General features: G+C 39.6%; 1 protein-coding gene across 2 annotated transcripts in view; it reads right to left on the bottom strand.

Annotated features, from left to right (window-relative positions):
* The window catches only part of trpc7b (transient receptor potential cation channel, subfamily C, member 7b), a 54,701-nt gene extending 36,334 nt beyond the window's left edge, over positions 1-18,367 (bottom strand). For both annotated transcript variants that reach the window (XM_026194510.1, XM_026194502.1), the window contains exons 1-3: positions 17,624-18,367; positions 12,641-13,403; positions 4,806-4,988 (exon numbers count right to left, since the gene is read on the bottom strand). In XM_026194510.1, coding sequence (XP_026050295.1) covers positions 4,806-4,988; positions 12,641-13,403; positions 17,624-18,111 — 1,434 coding nt within the window. In that variant the 5' untranslated portion in view covers positions 18,112-18,367. The remainder of the gene's footprint in view (positions 1-4,805; positions 4,989-12,640; positions 13,404-17,623) is intronic.
* Positions 18,368-19,535: the final 1,168 nt, after the last annotated feature.

Consider the following 19,535-nt stretch of genomic DNA (forward strand, 5'->3'; position numbering starts at 1 on the left):
ACATCAGCGAGATCAGGCCCAACATTTCGATTATTCGTATACTTTGTCTTTAAAGTGACAAATGCTGAAAATCCAGTGGTAGTAAAAGGTAATAGAGACATTAATGCCTTGACGACAGATCAGTATGTTTTAAGTTACAAATATCAATTTCAAAGCAGAACCACAAAAACAATTCCACCTGGCTGTCCTGCTGCATACAATGGAAACTTGCCCATTACGGTGGGCAAATTGATTCTGTATGAAGCTGGATTGCACACTGAGCACAGAGAAGTCCTCCTGGAGTTGGCCCCTCAGGGTTTGCAGGTTTCTCAGATGACATCTGTCAGGGAATTCAGGATTTAACCCTCCTCTTTACTGAGAAATTCACACCTATTTTCAAAGAACTCAGAGCTGCTCTGAAGTCTCCCACTGTCTCTTCCATAGTGTGGCTTCCGTCTTACTGTCGACATAAAATACAGTCACTGCTTTTCCTTGGAAGAACAGTTTGAGTTCCTTACATAGTTGAAAATGTCACCAAATATGTCAACTTAAAAAGCAACTTAAAGCCAGAGTATTGATCTAACAGTCCACAATAAATGTCCTGACTTCTTCGCCTGGTTTAAAACATCAATAGAGCACCTTAAAATATGAAAACCGTCAGATTTCAGTATGCAGTGTGAAGGGTGGTCATTGGCTATCTCACGTGGATAATATGTTAAACAGCCATGACTACTGTGGATGACAAAAACGTATTCTTCTCAAGCTTCATCTAAAATTCTCCTTGACATCTTTGTGGTCAGTGTCTCTCTGTGGACACAGGTGTGGAAAGCAGAGCCATGTTTTTGACCTTTTCACAACTCCAGTGAATTATCCAATCCCAAATTATCCAAAAGAAATTGTGTTATTAAGAATAGCTTGAAGGTCCAAGATTCAAGTTTATTATGATGCGCTTTCAAATAGTTCAGTGCTTATTTAATGTCCACACAGAATCTGATGGAACTGTATCAGCAAAATTGCTCTAGTCAAGCAATACACATTTCATTCTCCCACCATTCCAGCTTTTGTGCTTTCATGGTTTTTAAGCCTTTCATTTGTTATTAAAGTTCTAGAATTGATCTAAATGCAGGTCAAAATGGATGCAGACAAAGTTTAATTTAACAAGAAGGTATATCACAGGATATAACATGAACTGACAGGTAAATTTAAAAAATGCAAAACAAGACAGCAAAGAAATAGCAACAGGTGGTGGTTAGCACATTGAATTAACAAAGATAGATGGAATGTCGGGACTATAATTGCACAGGGGGAGATGGAAATATTTAAGCCTGGATAGCCAATGAGAAGGTGGGAAAGACAAAGAAGTAAAGAAAGCATAGTAAAGAGACAGGTTACCAAATTAAAGAGGACACAATAAATATCAAATGTCTCAAATCCAAAAAGTGTTTTAGAGAAGGCTAAATGCTGGTGGTATTGGGGAGAACTTTCTTCAAGTTTCCCATTATGTTAAGCAAAAACGTCTGGGTTATAACCCACAGGGAAACATAAACAACAGCAAACAGGAAAATCCCCTCAGCAGGTGCAGTGGTCTGCACTTCCTTTATGGGGAATTACAGTTTTTAATTATGAAAAGTATGCATACTATACATGATACTTCAATACAACTAAATTAACAAATGCCAAGAGGGTAAAATTGACATGATTAAATATTACATATTTGCGAAAGGGCATCTGGTGCTAATTTACTTTTCCAAGTATCTCAAGTAGCTTAGTGTCCATTCTGAATATCTATTTCTAGTACTTGAGTATTGTGTATTCATAAAAATCTGAATATATTACTACCTAAACGAAGTCAAGTGGCAACCTTTAATACATTTGTGTTTATGGTTTCCACTTGAATTCATTTAAAAAGAAAAATGGCAACAAGCAGGATGGAAAATCAATTTAATATACAAAGTGCAAAATAAATAAGGCAATAAGAAGTGGTGCATTTTCACATTAATTACAGAGTTTATTCTAAGTAAGGCAGTGATAAATGAAAGCCAGCAAAGGTCTTACAACGCAGGAGAAGATGGATGTTTTTCTTCCAGCTGGAGGAAGGATGTGGACAACCAAGCAATCAATGTTCAGTCAGCAGTCAGCTAGTGGAACAATCAAACGTTGTGTTTGTGTGTTTTGTATTCACGTCTAAGATTTCAGCAACACCTCACTTCTGGTCATGTGTGCTCTCCCTCGATTTCTGTTCACTTTATTGGGTTCACCCAGTCAATCAATGCCTATCCATCACTTCACCAGTGACCCTTGATCATCACGTTTGAGGAACATTTATCTGAGCTGACAATTGACATTTTCTGCTTCCTCCACCGATTGAAACAAACACATACAATTTGCATATGGCTGAAAAGCCTCAAACAGTAATACATACACCACCACCCATTCAGTTACTATAACTTACCACTGATCAGTCCATCAAACCAATAACCCCTGACATGAAAGCCTCCTGTGTCCATCTACATGCTCTACATGCAGTCACGCTCCACCTGGTTTCCATGGCAATCACACCCTCCCTCTCCTCTTGCCTGGTGTAATTAGCTGCCTGGTATTGGTCATGCTCTCTTGTACAGGATACAAAAAAGCAACCTGTTTAATGCCCAAAACACACGTGTGTGTGCGCACACACACACACACACACACACACACACACACACACACACACACACACACACACACACACACACACACACACACACATATACACATGTATACAAATACACCTGTGCGCATGCACAACTACACCAGGGAATTACCTGATTAAAGAAAACATGAGGCACATTAGGATCAGACAGGAACACGTGTGAGTGAGAGAGAATGGCAGGGCCAAATGGGGAAAAGGGATTTGGTTTGACATTTTCCTGAGCACCTCTGCACAGCAGGGATTAACTTTTACACACCGGTCAGTGAGTTGTTTACAAAAGGGTCCTGTGAGTCCACATTCAAAACAACACTCAAGCATACTGTACTGGAAATATACTGCACAAACAGATCAGAGAAACTAGCTTAGTCAGAAATAAGTCGGGTTACATGTTAAACTGCAATAAATAATGTATTTCTATCCATGCCATGGGAATTAAAGGTAGTGTGTTGCATTGGGTTGAATCATATCTGTCTAATAGACTCCACTTTGTTCATGTAAATAAGGAGTCTTCTTTACACAACTACACACACTAACGTTTATTATGGATTTCCAAACTGTTCTTTGCTAGGACTAATTCTGTTTACATTGCTCATATTTCCTTTAGGCAGTATCATTAGAAGGCATAATATACATTTTTATGCTATGCAGATGATACCCAGCTATTTCTATATATGATGCCACACACCAGTTAGCTAGCAATGTCTTAAAGACATGAAAACCTCGATGACCTCTGAAGTTTCTGCTTCTAAATTCAGATAAAACTGAGGTTATTGTACTTGGCCCTAAAAATCTTAGAAACGTGATGTATAACCAGATACTCTGGATACAATTACCTTGGCATTAAGTAACAGAAAGAGGAATCTTGAAACCAATATTTTCACCAGGATTTGTTCTTAAATGTCCATAATAAACAAATATGCAGGACTTTCTTGCATTTTTACAAATATCTCTAAAATTGGAAACATCCTGTCTTAGAGTGGTACTGAAAAGCTAGTTCATGCATTATTATTTCTGGACTATTCTAATTCATTATTATCGGCTGTTCTAAAACCTCTCTGAATTTCAATTTATCCAAATTGCTGCTGTGAGAGTACTGACAGGAACTAGAAAGAGAAAGCAGATTTCTCCCATATTGGCTTCTATTCACTGGCTCCCTGTTAAAGCCAGAATCGAATTTATAGTCCTGGACCTCACATACAAGGTCTTAAATGTTCAGGCCCCTCATAATACAATATCACGCTAACAGTGCACTTTGCTCTAAGACTGCTGGCTTACTTGTAGTTCCTAGTGCTTGCTCAAAAAGGGGTTGTCTGACTATTTCTTTGATCCGTAACTTAAAATATAAAGCGCTTTGCGGCGACTGTTGTTGTGATTTGGAACTATATAAATAAAATTTGATTTAGCCAAACTGACAAATCTGCACTTATATTAATGTGTCCATGTTAACACAACAACTAAAAAGTATGTGGCGAGTCTCATTCCACTTTTTTTTTTTACTTCTGGGCAGTGCTGATAATACTCGAATTCCTATGTGTGTGTAATAACCTTAATGGAAATGTACAGGTCCAAAAGGTCAAAGTTACAAAGCAGTCAAAGTTATTATACAACAAAACTGTCTTCTTCCAAACAACAAATGGACCTTAAAGTTGAAATGACGAGAGGATTATTGGTCATGTTTTCTTGCGTGGTCCCATGTGTTTTGGGGGTTGGGTATGGATTTTTGGAACTGTAAAGACCCAAAAAATGAGCTCCAATGATATCTCAGATGTACTGCCCTTTCGAAAAGGTTAAAGAAAAAGAAGTTGACATAGTACATGAACACCAGTATTAGGTATCAAAGTCAAACACACTGTGTGACAAGCCTCTTCACCTTTAGAGACCTATAAAGCTGCTGAGACAAACAATTACCGTTTTTTCTTGTAGTCTTTTGTATTATGTTGGCATTTTGTTTAGTTATTACTTACAGAAAATGTTTTCACAGTTCCTGCAAAAATAATTTAATCCCACAAAAAAGGCATTACATACTGCATTGCTAATTCTTTGAATAATTTTACACTAATTTTTAATGTTGAAAATTAATGCAATTTGTAAAATTCGTTACATTTTTTAACGAGCTAATCTGTTTTTGTCTTACCTTCTTGACTTCATACTTGATAGCCAGTTTGACACGGCTGAGGCAGGGACGGTTGTAGGGACTCGGCGGGCACTGATCCACGTCGCCATTCAAAATCGCCTCAACTTCCTCTGTGTCCCGACAAAGGTCCAACACACCCACCACAAAGTCTTTACACTGCATGGACAGCTTACGGTAGTCATTCTGCATGAGAGTGGATGATGTGAATGTATTTCAGAAGGGAGGAAAGAAGGAAAATGTTTTATTTTAATTTTCACATAGGTGTTAAATGGTAAATGGCCTGTATTTGTATAGCGCTTTGCTAGTCCCTAAGGACCCCAAAGCACTTTACACAACCAGTCATCCACCCATTCACACACATATTCACACACTAGTGATGGCAAGCTATATTGTAGCCACAGCCACCCTGGGGCGCACTGACAGAGGCGAGGCTGCCGGACACTGGCGCCACCGGGCCCTCTGACCAGGTGTTACAAATAGATGCAGAAAATGTACAATTCTTCACAGCCTGAGAATCATCCCTGTCCCTACATAATAATCACCTGCCTCTTTTTGTGTTTTCTCAGGTAGTTAGAAATCTTTTACAATGTTTAACCGTGGCTTGTTAGCATTGTATCTTTTGGCTTGAACTGGCGTTTCCTACCTTTTCACACAGATGGAAAAATCTTCAGTTGGAGCGGTTATCGAGCGAAGATTCTGTGGGACTTTCAGATACAGATGGACAAAATGGTGGTCCTAACCAACCGGACAAACAGAAGAAAACGGCTGTAGCGATCGATGTAGCAGTTCCGAATGACAGCAACATCAGGAAGAAGGAACACGAGACGCTCGAGAAATATGAAGGGTTCAGAGAAGAGCTCCAGAACATGTGGAGGGTGAAGGTAACAGTGGTCCCAGTGGTAATCGGAGCACTAGCTGCAGAGACTCCAAAGCTAGGCGAGTGGCTCCAGCAGATCCCAGGAACAACATCAAAGATCCTCTATCCAGAAGAGCACAGTCCTGGGAACAGCTAAGATACTGCACAGGACCCTCAAGCTCCCAGGCCTCTGGTAGAGGACCTGAGGCTGAAGAATAGACCGCCCAACAGGGGCGAGAGGGGATTTATTTATTTTATATATATATATATATATATATATATATATATATATATATATATATATATATATATATATATATATATATAAAAAATGGTCCTCAAACAACTGAATGAAGGCATCTCGATGTTTCCTTTTGCAGTATCATTTTTTGAAATGCTCAGTCAGTACCTTCCCACGCATCTGATTTTACTTGTACACAATTCTGCCAAAAAACAACAGAATTCTTCTAAATAAATCCCCAACATTTCAATTTTATTTCAGATAAGACTAAAAACTTAAAAACAGAACAGAAGAAGAGCATAAATGAGGATAAAGTAGGCCAATCCACTCCTTTAATCTGTTCTTTCAGTGACCATACTGTGCTGCCCCAGCTGGGAAGCAACAACAGAATGCTCTAAATATGGAACAATGATAGAAAAGTTATTACTGTACTTTCTTACATAGCAGTTGTGGATGAATGTCTTTTTTCAGTGTTTTCAAAAGTCACTTCAAAAATTATGAACTCAGCTCAGATAAAGCTGAAATGTTCATGAATTTCCTAAAGCTGCTAAACCCTAATAACTGTGTAATTACACTAAATGAATACTCTGAAGTAGCTAGTTTTATTTTTCTTAACTTTCAGTTGCAGTTTATTACAAACTGAAACAATTTATTAAAAGCTTCGTTAAAATGAGCACAATTGATTCGTTCAATAAAAGTTCAAGTTTCAATCTCTTACCCCGTGGCTCTCACTGTGCTCTCTTAGCTTTCTTTCTATCAACCACTTTTGCTTGATTCTGTTTAGCAACAGTTGGTTGAACAGGAAGCAGTCAGTAGGCTGGAGCTTCTGGCAGATTTAGAGTCCCTGAGGAATGATTATCATTATGCATTCACCGCCATGTTTGTGCTCTGCTCAAGCAAACTATTACACCGTGTTGAGGCAAAAGCTTTTACATTGTTCTTTTCAGTAAAATAATTAGCATTAAACACAGTAGGAAATTATCATCTCCCCTTTCTCAACTTTCTTTCAGTGCATCTTTTTAAGCAGGTAGCATAAAGTACTTATGTGCATGTCTGTGCCTTATATTAATATACATACTTATCAAGAACATCATTTATATTCCTCCACAGTTTGGTCTTTTTAGCACAACCTGGACAGTGTCAGTCTTGAATACAAAACTGTGACCTTCCTTCCGTAGAATCCGTGTGTTCACATTCTTAAACCCCATTCAGCTACAAAATATCAATACATTTTCAAATTTGGTCCATGTTGCTTACATTTATTATTTAAAAAAATAAAAGAAGCCAACCCTTTGGCAACAAGCAATAAAAACATTTTTTTTCCTCTTTCAGGCTGCTAGATGAAAGAAATCAATTATTATCTCAAACCTATTCAAAGATAGGACTTCAGGCTATAAGAAGTAAAAAAAAATTTTTTCTTAAACAGTGGTATTTTCATTGCTAAACAGACATCAAAAATGCACACACAAAGATAGTACGCATGCATGAAAATCCAATCATGTTGTGTGGGTTTTTACCTTGACAACTGAGACTGAGGACAGTGTTGTGAGATTGAAATTGGAGACAGAGCGGTGTGAAACCGAGTGAGAATGGTTACAGATGAGTGAACTGAGGGGTACGCGAAAAGAGAGAGAGAGAGAGAGAGAGAGAGTGTCAAATGTGACACAATCAGAGAGAGAGAGAGAGAGGGGACAGGGGAGGTAATGTAATGTAAGATGGAGGCACTCTCCTTCTTGTTGTCTTTTGTCTCAGCTTTGCTCAATATTTCATTATTTTAAAAAAACATGCAAAATTATATTTCAAATAAAAGTTAATTGACACTTTCCACTCTCTGATTGTATCCTCTCTTACTGCTCACTTACTTTCTAAAAGGTATTTGGAGCTTTTCTATGTGTGTCTACAGAGGCTCAGATGACAAACTGATGGGTTTCTTGTGGAGTAAGGTTCAGTTCTGATGGATCCTTAGCAGTCCCCACATAACAATTCAATATGCGGCGAATTTAACACTATTGCTCCTGCAAGGAGACATGTTGTGCATCTTCTCCAGTGGATGAGAAGTTTTAACCTAACTCACACTGAACATCCAGTTTGATTTAAACAAATGAACTTGTGTCTTACATTACATTCAAAATGTATGTGTACAGTCAGGGAGCTAGCTAGTAGATAACATCAATATGTCAACAAAGCAAAAAGCTTTTATTTGAATCTGTCAAACAGTTCAATTTCAGCTTGTCACTTATGTAGTGGGCGAAATGAATGATAATGACAATATACAAATATACAGCACTGACAGTTGATGTAAAGCCAGGCAATTGTTATTCTTTAGGAGAAGTGATACCTGAACCTAACACCTAATGCAGGGAGAGGGGGGGGGGGGGGGGGGGGGGCACTCGACTTCAGTTTTATCTTTAAGTCAGTTTGTGATGGTGTCCGAATGTATTTTATTCTCTTATGTGAGCGGGGGGGGGGGGGGGGGGGGGGGAACGACAGCCACTGAAAATGCTGTTAATAATAGCTTCTGAATATTGTTTAAGTAAAACAAGTGCAAAGAAAACAGACACACAGAGAAAACCAACAATAAGGAAAATGGGGTCTGATGATTTGAATAATGTGAATTTAGAGGCTTCTTGAATAAATAGGCTGCTGATTGGCAGCTTATTTCTCAGTCTTGGACAAACACGTACCTTCAATTATGCTTCTCTGAAAATACACATGAATAAATCCACAGACGCTTAGAAATATGTTAGAGATTCCCATATGTCATAGAGGCTCACAAAAGCACTAACATGGTCATTGCCTTAATCTCAAAAACACATTATGTATACTTGTACAGCACTTCAAGCAGGTTGATTAGATTATTCAGCTCCTTTCAGGATACTAGCTTTAGAAGTGAGATGAAAGAAATATAAACTTATGGCATAAATTCTAAATTAATTCACCAAGGAAATGGTGAGGACTGGGCATATTAACTGAGATTTGTATGAATAGATAAATATACCTCTGAAGTCATAAAATTGCACCTAATAGCATACAAAAGTTCATATGTAACATTTTGTGTTAGCAACAAAATGCTCTAACTTTTCCCGCCCACATTTGAACGTTCCTGTCACGGTTCTGGGTCCGTTGGACCCAGTATTTTGAGTTTATTGTGTTTTGATTTAAGTTTGCATCAGGGATTGTGTTCTTGTTCTCTTGTCGTGTTATGGTAATGTTTATGTCTATTATTAGAGTTCCATGTTCTGTTTATCTGGGTTTAAGATGTGGGTTTAGTTTCATATGTCATTTCAAGTCTGTCTCTGTCTAGTCTGTGTCTTAGTAAAGTGTGTTTTGTTTCCTGTTTTATTGTGAAGGTCTGCGTCTCATGTGAGTGTGTTCAGTTTTACCTTTGTCTCGTCTTGTTGATTATTCCCAGCTGTGTCCACCACCTGTGTGTAATTCCCCTGTGGTTCTCTGTGTATTTAAGTCATGTCTTCAGTCATTGTTGTTGCTGGTCCGTCTGTGTATTCCACCCTGCGTCATCTGTGTATCTACCATGTCACATCCGTGTGCTCTCCCTGCTGTCCATCGTCATTCTCCTCTGCTCGTTCTCATTCAGGTTTGTGCTTTGTAGTTTAGTTGTTTCCCAGTATAGTTTAGTTCCAGCTCCATTTTCCGTTTGTATTTACTTTCATGTTCAATAAACCACCTTTACACCTTCACGACTGCCTGCACTTGGATCCTCCTTCATTTCCTCCACACGGCTCACCTCACTCGCCGTGACAGTTCCATAAAAACACACAGCTTACTTACTTACTTGATATTTTAAATTAATGAGAAGATGATGCGATAAGGGACAAGAAAACAAATAAAGAGAAAAAAGACAGAGGGGTGATAATGAGATGGTAATGAGACAGATGAGCTCCAACACAACTGTGGTCCCTCAGGTGAGCCCTTCTCATTAACTTGTCTGGAGACAGAACAGACTGACAAGCAGAAAGGCTGAATATCAGACACAAATGGGGGGTAGAAAGCGGAAGGACCAGAGAAACAATGACAGTTATTAACAAGAGTGTTGAGGGTAAGAGAATGAAGCACTACATGGGTGCACAAAGGCATGCCATTTTCTGGTTCACCAGATGCTTCAGTACCATCTAATGGTAATCACACCAGTGCACATTTTACATGCAGTTATTCATAGTACTGCTAGGATTTCTTTAAGATGTACCCATAGGCCATTGCTAATAGCTTGCACAAGCCACTCGTGCAGTCAGTCTCTGAAGAAAGACAGTCGACTGACACTTGCATACCCTCTAGCTCCTTTGCACAGGTCTGAGCAAGCTTAGACAAGACAGATCCAATATCGCAGCGAAAACTGTTCTCACAGCTTTTCTTTGAAGACAGTTTTTCACTTATAAGTGAATCTCACTTGACAAAACAAGGAAATCGTTAGAAATTTAAAAAAAAAAGATCAAGTATAAATGTATACATATAATGTACGAGTCTAATGGATGAGTGTCTCTGGTTTTTCAGTGAATGCCTTACCCATTATATCCAACGCTAACTGATTTGGGACTCGTACACGAGCTGGCACAGTAGGGGGAAATAAGCTCTCTCTACCTCAAGCTGCTACCCAAAGCATGCCCACCTGACCACACAGTGTAAAGTGAGCACAAACCAATGATCCTGCCTTGACAGAGATGCCAGCAAACAAACTCAGGTTTGATTTTTTTGTTTAAAAAAGAATGAAAAAAAATTCAAATCATTTTCGTACAAGCTACAGAAAACAAGGGAATATCAGTTAGGCACACTGTCTGAAGTTCTCCTTTCTTACATTTAACCCAGAAGATAATAGTCCTCTTTAGATATGTTATCACTTGTGGAAATACTCTTTTTGATTTAGATGAGAGAGCTGCCAGTGCAGTGTACACAGGAGGAGCATGAGCTGCTCTATTCTGAATTTGGACTTTGATCTCGGGATTTAAAGGGTGTTTATTGTCCAGTCCAACTGCGTCAGACATTGATGTTTCCACATGTATCTCCATCATGTAATGTTTAGAAAGGTTCAGGGTTGGAGTGCATTAATGATATGGGCTTTACATTTTTAAGAAACAATATTAAATATTACACAAAATAATCCATTTAGAGGCCACTCACCTCTAACCCTGATCCTAACATCCAATCTTTAAACCTCAAATATCCCTTCGGAGATATGATATTTACTTCCAAGCTTTTGAAATTAAAATTATTCCTCACCAAAACAGTGACACAAATACTAACGTACATTCACATCAGTATTTTTACATCAGTTTCATTATCATGGAAGCAAGGTGTGTTTTGGTGACTGCAGCATAGAAAGGAATTTTTCTCTCACAATGCAAAATGCTCCATTTTAAACTCTTTCCCCCCCCCCAACAACTTGAGGGCACATTGAATTACTAACAGGTAGTTCAAAAGGGTAATAAAAATCTACAGTGCCCTAGGAAATACATTCAAGATGTGATCACTGGTAGGAATGCGGGGAAGAGTCAGATGCATATATTTTCTTAAAGCAGCATATTCCTGATCTATATAGCTTTAAAAAAATAGACCAATAAAAATACCTTAGTCAATCACAATACCAGGCTCAAGAAAAGATAGATCCCTGAAAATAATGTTCAATGTGCTGTTTTTACTTAAGCATCTGCACTGATGCAGCTGCATTCAACAAGAAGCTTCCCCTTGGAGCAAAACTAAAAAAAACAATTCAGGACAGGGTTTATAAATTTTATTATAAAGAGCTTACAAACTTTCAGTGGAACAAAAATATAGGTATATTTTCTAAACTATTTAAAACTGTCAACTTATCTCACACTTGATTTAGAGTTGATAAATGCTACTGAATCGACTTGTGGAGGGCATATTCAAGGTGATTAAAGAGCTAATGGATGCTTAAACAAACCTGAGCTGTGAAATAACTGCTGTGTTCTGTGATAAAACGGATACATGAATAGGTTAATGTTGACATTTCTAGCTCATCTTTAAACACTGGCAGTTAATGAGTTGAAAATATCTCAAATACTTATCTAATACTTAAAGTATGCTAAAGCTTGCAAAACCCAGTTTCATGACTAGATGGTGGCCACTCTCCCTTGGCCCCACAAAGCAGTTAAGGTTTACACCACCATCTACTTTAGTTTTAGAGTTTTGGTGCAGTGCGTCTGACTCTTGCTTTTGTAGTTGCACTTTAGGAGAAACACTGGATTACATTCTTTCCCTTTAATTCCTTATATGGCTTGACAGCTGCAGATGGCAGGACAATCCCTTGATACCAAGAGAAAGACAGAGTGAGAGAGGAATATTACTGGGGCTAGTGCCAACTGCTCAAACTGATATGGCATGGAATCACCATGGTGCTCCACTGCACTAATGTCAGTTTTTGGATTCTGGAGGGGAGCAGTCGCTCATTTCAAAAGAGCCCTTTGAGATCCCTTGTGATTCTGTGTCACTTTTCTTCTCTGGCCTGAGGATCACTGAACAAATCCTGGCTCACACATCTGTTCATCCTCCTCAGCCCTTTCCTGCCACCCACTTACATGCTTTTTAGCATTTTTCAAATTTAAGCAGCGGGTAGAATAAGGTTCATAGCTGGCGGTTGAACTTATAGACACTAGTGTACATTTGTAGTATGACATCTGTATCTCTACAAAACAAATCTTTATTTTTAAACTAGTAAAGTATGAAGAAAGAGAAGAATGAAGAAAAGCCAATAGGACACCTCACCTTAAATTCTGTCTCAATGTTGGCCAGTCTTGCCAGTTCATTGCTGAGCTCGAGGGCGGTGAGCACAGGGTCTTCACTGCTGAGCGACAGGTAAGCTGCACTGGCCAGGGCCTTATATGCATTCATCCTGGAGCGTGAGTGGCTGAAGGAGTCTTTCTTCTGTTTCTCCACACATTCTGAACATTTACAGAAATAGTCATGGGGCCTTTCAATGCGAGCCCCCTTCGTCAGCAGGATGTGGACAATTTCGTATTCCTGGCAGTGAGCAGCCAGGACGATGGGTGTGATGTCATGCGAGAAGCGCGTTCCGTCTTCGTCGTAGGCGTAAAAGTCATCATCACGCATCTCTTGCTCCAAAGTGCTCAAAGCCAGCCGCAGACCTCCACCAAAAGCAGGATGGGCGAGAATGGCTTCAACGATTCTAACATAACCTTTTGAGATGGCCAAAAGGAGGCCATCACCAATCCTAGCCAAACCATCTTTCTTTAGCAGCAGCTCAGTAACTTCTAGGTGCTCGTTACCCACTGCGAGCTGCAAAGCATTCTGGCCCATGTAGTCCACACAATTAAAGTTAAGGGTTTTGGACTCTTCCAGCATCTTGCGGACCACAGGAATGTTTCCGTATTCAGCAGCATCCAGAAAACGCTCCTCCTCTGCAGTGAGGGCCGAGCCACGCTCATTGAACATATAGGCTGGGCCCCGCACTGCCTGGCGACGCCCCTTCTCCCTCAACGTTGTGTGGCGGCGATGCATGGCTTCCACCCTGGAGACAGTAAAGACAGTTAAACACACTACATCATTAAAAACCACAATGATTATTGAGATGGCAATGGAGGTAGAACACAACAAAGGAATTCAAGACTCAGAGAAAGAAGCAACAAAGTGATGAAGAGTAAGTGACTGAAAATTAGAGAGGAAGAAAGCAAATGTTGAAGGCAAGCAGAAAGACTGCTAAAATCTGTTTGCCTATGATGTATCATACCAAGTCCTCCATGGACAGTTGTCAAATCTCTTTGTTGGGCAGGTCAACAGCTGTGATTGCCAAAGCAGAGATGAAGCTGTCAGCTTAACTAGCTTTAGAATGACAAACTTATACTGTGTCATCCAAAGTGACCATTTGAACACTGGTGAATAAGAGTTAGTCACTTGGAAATTTGCATGGATATGGATTTAAAAATGCACATCCTGCTCTTTACAGTGTCTGTTTCTACCTTTGTCCAACCATCCGAAGTAACACAGTGCCAGTAGATTGAAGAGAACTGCTTTTAATCATGTCCATTAGTGCAAAACAGTTTTCATCAGGACTATTGTGCTCCAACTACTTTGTTACAAATTGTCCAAATCAGCACTATTGTACTCCACCCACTGCAATTAAATTCGCTGTAGCATCTGTGTCTGCTGTATGATTGGACAGTCGGTGAAACCCAGATAATGAAAAAACCTTGAAACTCCCCAGAGAGAGAGAGAGATAGCAGAGGTGAGGTACTGTTTTTAAAGCCATAATTGGGTAGTATTATCCATGTACAAGACTGTTAAAGGATTTTCAATATAATGCTGCTATTATGAGTTAAATGGCTGTAAATGATACAGTGACCTTATAAATGACTAGGGGTCCAGATTCATATTAGACCTGCCAGCAAAATGAAAAAAAGTAATAAAAATACCATGTGAGGTTATTTTGAATTTGAGTTATTTGTAATTGTGTGCGTGCGTGCGTGCGTGCGTGCGTGCGTGTGCATGGACAGAATGCAGGACATTGAATTGAAGGAAATGGTGAAAATGGAAACTTGTTCAAGGTAGAAATATTCCCCAGGGGTGTCAAAGGATGTGGAACTGAGAAGATGAAGAGAGCTCACCAGGACAAATCTTGTGTGTACATGTGAGTGTGTGTATGGGTTTGGGAGGGAGGGAGGGGGAGAGAGAGAGAGTCAAATGTGACACAATCAGTTGTGCATGTCCTTGACTGCCAATCAGTGGGAGTAAGCAACCCCCACCCCCCATACAGAAACATGAACAATTACACATTAGGGCACCAGAATATGAACAAAACCTAAATTAACAATAGAATGTAATGTAAGGTGACACTATACAGTGGCTCTAAAGAAAGTACTATCTATTAACTCCTGCACAAAAGCATCTTTTCCTATTGGTCATTGTGTGTTTTGTTGAGTCAGTCCTTTACGCTCTAAGTTGTGTCTAATGTCTTCTCCACCTTTACACACACACACACATACAGAGGGGGATATTCTTACAGAGATATTTGTAAACATTGGGAGGATTTCTCATAAATGAAGAAAGAGGCTGGCTGCCAGCCCATTTAGATAACCTTATAGTCAGGTAATGAATCGCCATTATCTGTCCCTTTCTAGCTCCCTCTCCATCCATCTTTGGCTGTTTGTGATTCGGCTCTGAAATAAAATTTACCGTCATCATTTTAATGTGGAACGAGAGTCACGCAGACAAGAAGAGCCAGACACAATTGAGATAAACAGGCAGAGAGAAGCCATGTCTACATGTAGGTACAGAACAAGAAGAGAAATTATCAAAGCATGGCATGTGTACATATGTGTTTTGGCTTATATATCTAGGGTCTGAGACTAAATTCCTATGTCATAGAGTGGTAATTCTAAAGAAAGACAAAAAAGACTTATTGCATTTAACAAAAGAAGAAGAAGGGAAGAAAAACTGCTTTTTAAAACAACCAACATCTGACTACAATTGTCCTCTTGGAGAGTACAATATTTATCCAAGAGCTTTGGTTATCAATCTATGACTTACTTTATACTGGAGTACTTTAATGTTGTTTCAAACTATTTTATTAAATCTACCCACCTCAGTTTCATACTAAGTATACACTCTGCATTTTGTAAAGTGGACATGGCTTCAAAATCATGAAGCTTAGATTCAGTGGTGATGGCACCTATTTTATTTTCATTTAATGTGATCAGACTATTCACTATAGTAATGTAAGTACTGTTTTTTTTAAATCCTGAAACTGCAGCTATTACTGAGTCTGCCCAATTTGCTGGTGGATCCCAGTATGAGCCTCCTGCAGATCACTGAGAGCGGCTGTCCAATCACACAGCTCCCTCTTGTACTAGCAACAAAACTGACAGAAAAAGAGAAAAAAGCAATCTTGCACCATTGCCGCAAGTATCTCTAACACAGCAGTGGTGCTTGTTCAAAAAAATGTCTCAAACTACAGTTCTTTTGAGATCTCAGACACTTAATTGGCTTGAGTCTAGCTCACTGAATTGTAAAAGTTCAACCTCAGTCGTAGTTTGGGTGATGCACAGGTGGACAGACCAGGGTTTTTTTTAAAGAAAAACATCATATGTGGCTAAAAAATGTATATTATACAAGCATTATTGGAAAACTAAGCCAGGAAGCCAAGCTCAATGAATAGCTACAACATAAATTAAAAAAATAAAAATAAAAATAAAATACATGGTTGGACTATATCTCTACAAAACAAATGTAAATGCTACTTTCTGGAGTAAATATGCTAAACCACTCACAGTCAAACGTAAGGCGTTTTTACGCTTTTTACTCACAAAGCAGCAAAAAAATGTGTTGGAAATGTACAATGAAGCCTTAATACAGAATGAAAATACAATAAGATAACTGTCACTATGAGCTTTTCAGCCAGGTAAACTGCATGAACAGTTTTTTACGTGTCCTCTTTTCACACTTGAACTTTCCAGGGTTGAGGCACTAAGTCATTTATAATCTGTGCAGGCAATCAATTAGGTTAGGTCATTTACCGGTGAACTAGCAAGAAGGAAGGAAAGAAAAGATTAATCAGGTTTGAAATCAAATTTTATAGAAATGACTAATGAGTTAGTGTTTTATCAGTGGGCAAACACACACATACACACAAACACACAAACACACATGCACATCTGAGAAAAGTTACACTCTTGGCTCTCTGTCTCTGCTTTTGTCAACCACACACAGAGTTCAAACAGTAAATTGCCATTTTTTTTAAGATCAAAGTCGAGTTACTCAACATAATTTAATGGTAATGAGAAACAGACATGTCCAGCCTCTCTAACCAGCTCTTTCACACAAAACCTGAGCACACATGTGTCCAACATTTCACCTAGTCAGCCATCAGAGAGAGCTTCTTCCATGTTAGGCCTGTTAAGCTGAACACTGGTATCAAAAAGCCAGACCAGGGAAGATCAAAGTCCAAACTCTGAGGCCTGTTATTCTCAATATCTGATAGTCATAGCTAAGCTGGCAGTGTAACATTAATATCCATTAAGTATTGTCATTTATGTCCCACTTTTTTCCTCTGGACATTTTCTAAATTGATGCAGTGGGCTGCATACACCAAAACTGTGTTCCTTTGTTTGAAACAATTCAATACATATGTAGTTATACAGGAAACAGCTAAACATAATTCTGTACACTGTATAGCGGAAATCCATCTCTGCAACCTGCTCCAGCTCTGTGTCACATGCCTTAATCTGCCCCTGTTTCCTATTTAACGATCTCTGAACACAAGGAGGTAGTAAGGGCTTCACTTCCTCACATATGCATTTTGCACATACAAGACTTCACAGCTTAATGGAGGTTGAGATGGAAGAGAAAGTGGCAGCTTTAGAAATTCCACTTACTGACTTACAGTGAACTAATATTTCAGATAACAGCACATCTTAGCATGTGATGTTAAAAGCACAGTAAGTTCAGATATGTCACCAATAACATTACTCAAAGCATTTATTTGAAAAGTCTGCTAATGTGCTGTCTATGCAGTGTCGGTCTGTGCCTCACAAGCTAGGTGCACCTGGTTTAGTGTCAATCCTGCCTGCCTCCACGCTTTTCAAAACTGACCTCTACTTGTTGACATTCCAGGTGGATTAAGGTTTGTGGTTATAGTTTAGAAATAAGTCCACGGACTCTGCATAAGGCCAGTGACCACAGGGCACGCGAATTAATTTTCTGGCTTAATTATATAAGGTGAGGGGGAGGACTCACGTTTGCCGGGTTTCGGAGTTGAACTCGGTGTCTATGTGCTCAACAGTGTAGTGGTTCCCATAGTCCGAGAGCTCCGGAGCCCGGTGCAGTCTCTGTCCGCGGTGCTGAAAGCGCTCAGCGTTGGCCGCTCCACGTCCCCTCCACTTGGGAAACGGGTCATCGTACTGGTCGTAGACCGCATCTATGTGTATACCCGGCCGCGAGAGAAACGGCGAGCCGGTGTCCCCGGTGCGCTGGGGGAACTTTGGCGGCGTAAAGTGTGTGGAACCCCCGGTTTCCTGGTACTCTGGAGACGGGTGAAGACACTCCGGAGAGGCGAGGTAAGGTGGGTCGGTGTCCCCAAGCAGCGGAGAGGCGGAGGAGAACAGGTCTAGGGGCCGCGGAGAGGAGGGAGATCCTCGGGGAAGTCTGAGAGAGAGAGGCGAGGAGGGAGACTCGGAAAGGTGCCCCCTCTCGCCGCTGTCGCTTTCCTCGCCCTCGTCACACATTGGGAGAGTTCCCGTCCACCATATACTTTAAAATATTTAAGCTATGTGACAGACATTTAACAGTATTTGTCAAAGTTGCCACCGCACAAGTTTCTTCTGAGCAGCGCCGTGGCGACGAGCCAAGCCTCCACCTTTGCCTCTGAGTGCGCGCGCTAATTAGAAGGCAGCGAGTGCGCGCGCAGGGAAAAGCCAACCCTTTACAAAATGGGAGGAAAAGAAGAAGAGGCAACACCATAAAGTAGCTTAACTTACACATAACACCGGCCAAAACAGACGATTACACCTCAGGGTTGCATTTGCTAATTAGCAAGTACAAATAAGCTGTAACTTTGCTTTTAAAATTTGTTTATTAAAATAAAAATTTAAAAAAAATCTCATTTTAGGAGTAGACGGGCGAAAGAGAGGGGGGGGGAGCTTGTTTAGGATGTGAAGGGGTTAATGAGAATGCCCACCTGTTATTGACCAATTACTGGCACTGGCATAATCTCATCTTGTTATTGCTTTAGAGAACAAACAAGCGAGTCTTAGCTTACAAGTAATATCAGTGGGAGCTTTACTTTCATATAAAAAGCCGTTACTTTCTCAAGGGTTTGGCAGATATAAGGGATATACAGTCTGTTACTGTGTGTCCATTTGTGCGTGCATGTTCGGTCTTTTAATTAGTGGCAGAGGCACATTAGTCACGATGGAGACTTCCTGCAAACCCACACAGACACTAACCAGTTCTAACCCAGCACTTTGATCTTAGATCATTCTTGTATTCATGCAACAAACACATCCACACACAACAAGCCCTCTTTTCTGGTGTTGGGTGGACAACAGTTAACCTACAGTCTGTGAATTATCCTGCATAAAAGTGTTATTGAGTTTTGTTAAATTAAAGAATACAAATAACAGTAACTTACCAATGCCAGTTTAAATATATACTTATAAATAATAAAAATATTTGCCTAATGATTGAATTCCTTAAGCGTGAGTTACAAGAAGATAAGCAGACACACGCTGGAGATTTATGTGTTTATCCTTTGATAACCAATAACTTTCGCACATGCTATGGTTTAACTGGCTTCTTTTAGAGGTTGAGATCGATCAACCTAATGACAGTCATATAGGGTAAATTAAAAGTTACATACCCATAACTTCCTTTTCTACAAAATTAAGAAACTAAGTGACTCATAAATATTTTAATGTCAGATTCCACATCTTTTTCACATTAGAGTAAAGGGATTAAAATGAAAAAAGCCAGTGAAGCAGCCATGCGAGAGTAATTACACACATAGAAATTCAGATTTTAATGAAAGTGTAGAACTGCTACAGCACAAGCCTCTCTCTTGGAAATACCAAAACATTTTTTTTTTTACCAAGTAGTCTGTATGATCAACACAATGACCTTGAAGAACATTTTATAGATAATGCATTATCAG

This window comes from Astatotilapia calliptera, chromosome 2 (genome assembly GCF_900246225.1).
Source record: "Astatotilapia calliptera chromosome 2, fAstCal1.2, whole genome shotgun sequence".
NCBI lineage: Eukaryota > Metazoa > Chordata > Actinopteri > Cichliformes > Cichlidae > Astatotilapia > Astatotilapia calliptera.